This window comes from Neodiprion fabricii, chromosome 2 (genome assembly GCF_021155785.1).
Source record: "Neodiprion fabricii isolate iyNeoFabr1 chromosome 2, iyNeoFabr1.1, whole genome shotgun sequence".
NCBI classification, from domain to species: domain Eukaryota; kingdom Metazoa; phylum Arthropoda; class Insecta; order Hymenoptera; family Diprionidae; genus Neodiprion; species Neodiprion fabricii.
In genome coordinates, this window is record NC_060240.1 from 20120194 (window position 1) to 20126129 (window position 5936).

A 5936-nucleotide genomic window follows, 5' to 3' on the forward strand; every position below is an offset into this window, starting at 1 on the left:
AGGGTAAACATGAACATCTACACACTACAGTCTCCTTACGTCGTGCATGTAGAGAAGAAATTCTTATTCAAAAGGATGTAAAGTTTAGATTCCTAGATTTGTTCTGTTTGATGCCCAGCAGCCTTGAGAAATTAGCATTGTACTTGGGTGATAATCAAAAAACAATTATACGCAAATTTTGCAGTACCTTGGATGAATTCAATTATTGACCAAAAAAGGTGTTTTTCCGTACAAGTACATCAATAACTGGGAAAAGCTCAAGAAGAGATGACTACCAACCAAATAACCGTTTTAATCAAAATTAAACGTCTATGATTCCGAGCCACAACGCGAAAACAAGCATTAAGGATACACTCAAAGGTGCTCGAGAAACTGTGAAAAAAGAAGGCGGTGGGCGTAACGTCAAATCACCACGCGTCCTGCCGGTACTCTCAAAAGTTGGCGGATTTCCACCTTGTCTCATACATATTATTTCCAGCCTCAGCGCCACGGGTCCATTCGCGGGGGATGCTGCGGATATTGAGAAGGCTGTAAACGATGCGAGCGCGGCTAAACGAAGATTGGAGGAGAGGAAACGGAATAACAAAACGATAGAAGCGATCGCTTAAGGTAAAGCTCTTCATCTTAAACCGTACAAAAAGGGTTTCGGTCTTCATCTTTCAAAAAAATACGAGTGAAGCTACCACCCTGAGCATTGACCAACTGGGATTTGCTAAAGTATGCGAATATCATAAAAATTCCCCAATTCCGAGGTATTTTCATGCGTAACGAAATGCCCAAAAACGGACCGCGTAGAAACGAGGCAGCTGTACGTGACTCTTGACGATAAAGATGGCCCTGGGACACACTGGGTATATAAGAAACGCGGCAACGATGTCGACAGTTTATTTTGACAGTTCCGGTCATCTTTAACCTCCGTTAGAACTCGTGAAATATCTCGATCTTGGTAGCGTTAAGAATAACGATGAAAGATATCAGGATTACGATACATTTAATTGGAGGCACTTGTATCTGAAATTTTTAAGCGATGAGCTATATAAACATGATGCGTAATTTAATAACTTTAGCCCAACACTTGCGGTCATGGATGATTCCTTTGTGTTAACGAAATCGGGAACGTCTTCGATTCTCGAAGCGCAATATTTTTCGATCGAACTTGCTCTGAACAAAAATTATGTTCTCGGTCTCGTTGAACTGTTAACCTTCAATTCCATTCCCAACGTTGATGTCGGTAACAATTAAATATACATAGCCGATGAAGTAGTCACCATATTTTCTGGCAGCTTCGAAATTAAGGATATTGGAAAGTATGTTCAAACCACGTTGAAAAATACCGACATTAAAATCAGCATAAAGCTCAGCAATAATACGTCATGCAAAATCAAATGTGACCAGATCATAAATTTTGAACCTGACAATTCTATTGGTTAGCTTCTCGGATTTACACCACGCGTATTGGCAGCTAACCAAACTCACCATTCGGATATACCTGTAGCTATTTTCAAAGTCATTGCAATGCAAGTTGAATGCAGCATTACAACGGATACCTAAGTCAACGAGCGCAAAGTGCATACTATTCAAAAAATTTTCCCTATCGCATATCGTTCCGCCGAGATATAAAGTCGTGGAAGTGCCCTTGCATATCATTTACTTTCCGATTTCACAGTGGTTTCAAATCCCAAGTCGCTGGCTAGAGTATATCCGATATGGTGTGAGAGAACGGAATGTGAATGTGAGGTGCCTCAAGTATGTGTATGAGCAAGAATGTGTGTGAGGTGCCTCAAGCACATACGCGATAGTAGATATCGGAGACAGTCAGTCGTCTCCCGAGCACCCGGCAAGACGCCGCGCTCGGATCACATGTATATAAGCTGTATGTAATCACGAATAAAGTATTATTAGCATTTGTCCCTTCCTACGTTATTGGTAAAACTCCTCCGGATATCCACGGCCATTACATTTGGTGAAGAGGATGAATCAGAAAAAGTACACCTTATCTCGAACGACACGGAACATAGCAATCAAAGTTGATTCGAACGAGAAATCTAATCAGCACTTTATCGCGTGAGGAAGTTGTGGTATCGAATAGTCCGGCAAGTCGGAAATTCACTCGGTATTTGAAGAGGGGGTGAAAGCAGTACAAACTAGGTAACTTAGAACCGGTAAAATGCAGCGCTTGGGCAACACCTATTGTTCCGGTGCTCAAAAAAGAAACGGAGAAGTTCGAATTTGCGGTAACTTCAAATTAACCGTAAATCCTCAGATAATTATCAAGAGGCACCGTATACCTTTGAAAGAAAAAATGTTCAATACGCTGTAAGTAGGTCATAAATGGTCTCAAATTGATTGAAAGCATGCGTTTATGCAATTTGAGTTGGATGATGAGTCCAAAGATGCACTCACAAAAATAACGCACGAGGGATGACACCGATACACGCGCCTAGGTAAAGGTGTAGCGTCTAGTCCCGCGAAATGCCAACATATACTTGAGGAAATTCTAAACGGAGTTCCGCACACAGAAATTTACATAGATATCATTTATTGTACCGGACGAACAGATCAAGAGCAGTAGTATAACAAGGAGAGTTCTGGATAGAAACACCTTCTTTACCGACTAAGCCGACCATTCCGCTTATACGTGCATCCCAGACGCAAACTGTTGAAGGTTACCCCCACTCTCGTAAGATGAAACGTGCTCTGTCGACCGCTCGTCGGTAAAAAAATCTCCCAAATGACCATGATCGTTGGTAAAAAATCCTCCAAATGGCCATGATCGTCATTGAAAAATACTCCAAATGACCATGATCGTTGGTAAAAAATGTCTGAAATTGCCGTGGTGTTACCCCTTGCGGGATAAATTGTGCTCTTTAACGGTAAAAAAATCATGCTCATCGAGCGGGATCGACAACTGCATTACCGAGCGCATTCCGTAAATCCTCAGGCGTTCGAGCGGACCCCGTGGATCCTCACACGTCCGACCGAGAATCCTGGCATGTGTCAGGTTTTGAGAGCTTCAAGAAGGTTCGAGAAGATTCTCACGGCCTTGAACGAATCTAGACAGACAAACAATTCGTCCGACGTGTTTCGACTCGAAGGTGAGCGGCATGCGGTCGAAAGATTTCGGTGCGACGTTGAATTCAGAAAGACCCGCTCTGGCCTTGAACGAATTTCAGACAAACAATTCTCGGAATCGTCCGACGAAAACAATACTCGGAATGGTCCGACGAGTTTAGACTTAACGGTGAGCGGCCTGCCGCCAACGCATTGCGGTGCGACGTAGAATTCTGAAAGGTTCTGGAATTTGTATGTGGATGCTTCGACCCTGAACGAATGTAGGCTGACAAACAATGCGTTCGACAAGTTTCGACTTGACAGCGAGCGGTCCGGGACCGTGAGAAAGAGCTTCTTTGACCATGAAAGATTTTCGAAATCGTTGGACGAAAACAATATTCGGAATCGTCCGACGAGTTTATACTTGACTGTGAGCGGCCTGCCGACAACGGATAGTGATGCGACGTTGAATTCTGGAAGGTTCTGAAATAAACTCTTAACTAGCTGGACAGAGGTTCTGAATTAACGGTTGATATTGACGTTGCAAAATATTTTATTGAAAAAAACAACTTCGGATTACAGTTTTACATGAAATTCATAATGCTGATATATGAGTGTAATTACATATTTCTCACTCAACGATATCGTACCCATGCTTTAGGCAATGAGAATGAATAACTGTTCGAGTAGATACCGATTGTCTTTTGTGTTTGAGTGAAAAATTTCGCAGTAACAATACGTATTGAGCTGCACAGTTTGGACATGACGTAGCATGATGCCTACAGTTTAAATTCGTATCTGACATTTTATTCAATTTCTACAACGATGGACAATCCAAATCCATTAAATCAACGACTTCAACTTCTTCACCCAGAATTTTCTACAGCCAACTTTTCTTCTCAAAACCTTTTACGTGAACTGTTGAAGCATTACATAGCGACATACATTCGATGGTGAAATCGAGTTTCTCTAGAGGTAAATCACCACCTTCCCAGGATAATCCATGATAATTCCGTGACAGTCAAAAATTTTCGCATTTGAATAGAGCGAGTAAATAATTCCAATCGTACGGAGGTTCGAAGAGGAAAATTGACAGGTTGGTATCTTCGTTGAGTGATACAACTGCCAACTCTTTTGGTGTAAAACCGGGACCCGGTCTTCTGAATCCTTGTACGTCGACTATAAACTCCATCGTGAAAAACACTGAATCGATTGTCACAACGTTCAAGGTTTTTATACCAATTTCCTCACCCCACCACTCAGCGGGTTATATTCAATTATACGATCATGTAAAATTCAAGCAGAAGGCAGATGTACCAGTAGGAGAGTTATTTTTAGCCTCGAATTTGATATGAATATCTACCGGTCCAGATTTCAGAGCGTCGTTTTGTTTCGAACAGTCGATGAAAATCATAGGTTCGTACTGTAAAAATTCGCTCTTCGTCAACAGAGGCTCAAGTTCTTTGCCGTAGTAGGTGGCTTGAAAGTTTGCGTACATCTCGTACAGTAATGCAAAGCGATTGCGTCTCATGTCCAAGTTCAGGTTACCGTACGGATAATACTCGGAATTCAAGAAGAGCTTGACGTCAGTAATGTTACAGTGATCAAGATGACTGGCATTTTTGCCGGCTTTGTTTTTTCGATTCGTTTGAAAACCGAGCATGACAAATCGTGGTTTTTCCGAATGGGTGGACGTTTTCACAGTCCAAACGTGTTTCGTGGTTGCCGGTAGCAAAGGATATTCGTACAACTCCCAACTGCGGAAGCTCATGGACACTGGCGTATCTTTCTCAATGAACTTGAACAGTGCGATTTTTCGTTGATCCGACAGCTTCACATAGGGTACAAACCATTCCACCTGATCGATCACGATTCTGAAATCTTTTTCTTGATCTTGAACGATGGCATCAAAATCACTTTTTGAACTTGTAAGAATCAGCTCGTGTTTCGCGTTAACGATGATCTTGCGATAGTCTTCAGCGAAGCCTAATATCATGCTCAAGGGAATAACTACGTCAAAGTTGCTATCGGCATCAGTTAATTTTTTCGTTTCCTTAACATTGAGCCATCCAGCATTTCTCGTAAGCCAACTGCGACCAGCGTTGAGCAAAGCGAAACCTTTCAGCAGGATAGTCAGACCAACGTTTCTACATTTATCAATCTTTACAGCGTTTAGTTCGTACCCTACATCTTCGAAAAAATGGCAGATGGCGTTATTGACTAAAGTTGTGATCGCTGCTGCAGTGCCGTCCGATTTGAGCAATTTTCCAGAGATATGCAGCGAACTCTTGCCCGGTGATACGCATAAGTCCTGATGCTGAACGGTGATTTGAATCTCATCGCTGTTATCAAAAGTTGACGATGCGTACGGTTTGTGTGCGTATATTTCTTGATGGGCGATTAATTTGTCAAAGACGACAGGTGTTGGAATGCTCAAGATTTCCTTCTCCATGGTACGTAGCAGACAACAAAACAGCAGAATCGCAGTTTTATTTGTCGGAAATTCCTTTTCCGGAAGGTGTCAGCTTTAGACCCAAAGCTATCAGGAACTCCACGTTACGACGAGTTAGCAGTTCGGGAATCGATCGATGACTGACTAATATAACTCTTTTTGGACGAACTGGTATATACAATACCCATCTTTCATTGCGATTTGATGTGCAGTCTCATAGTTATGACTACTCCGCGAGAATTCACCAGGTATCTGTCTTGATCGACCAACCGAAGCTGTACGTGATCTATGGTCTTGACGGTGATCGGACGGTAAATGACGTGCGATGGCACTACCACGATCTTATATCCCGGTGAAACGATAGGAAAAAATTCGTGAATAATATGCACTTTATGGCCATTGACGTAGGCGCCCGTTGTAATACTGCATTCGA

At 42.3% G+C, this 5936-nt stretch overlaps 1 protein-coding gene across 1 annotated transcript; it reads right to left on the reverse strand.

The window, feature by feature from the left end:
• Window positions 1–4072: 4072 nt before the first annotated feature.
• On the reverse strand, window positions 4073–5503 carry LOC124175580. Its single transcript, XM_046555979.1, has 2 exons — window positions 4369–5503; window positions 4073–4254 (listed from the first exon to the last, which is right to left on the reverse strand). The coding sequence occupies exons 1-2, from the start codon at window positions 5501–5503 to the stop codon at window positions 4073–4075; spliced, it is 1317 nt and encodes a 438-aa protein (XP_046411935.1).
• Window positions 5504–5936: the final 433 nt, after the last annotated feature.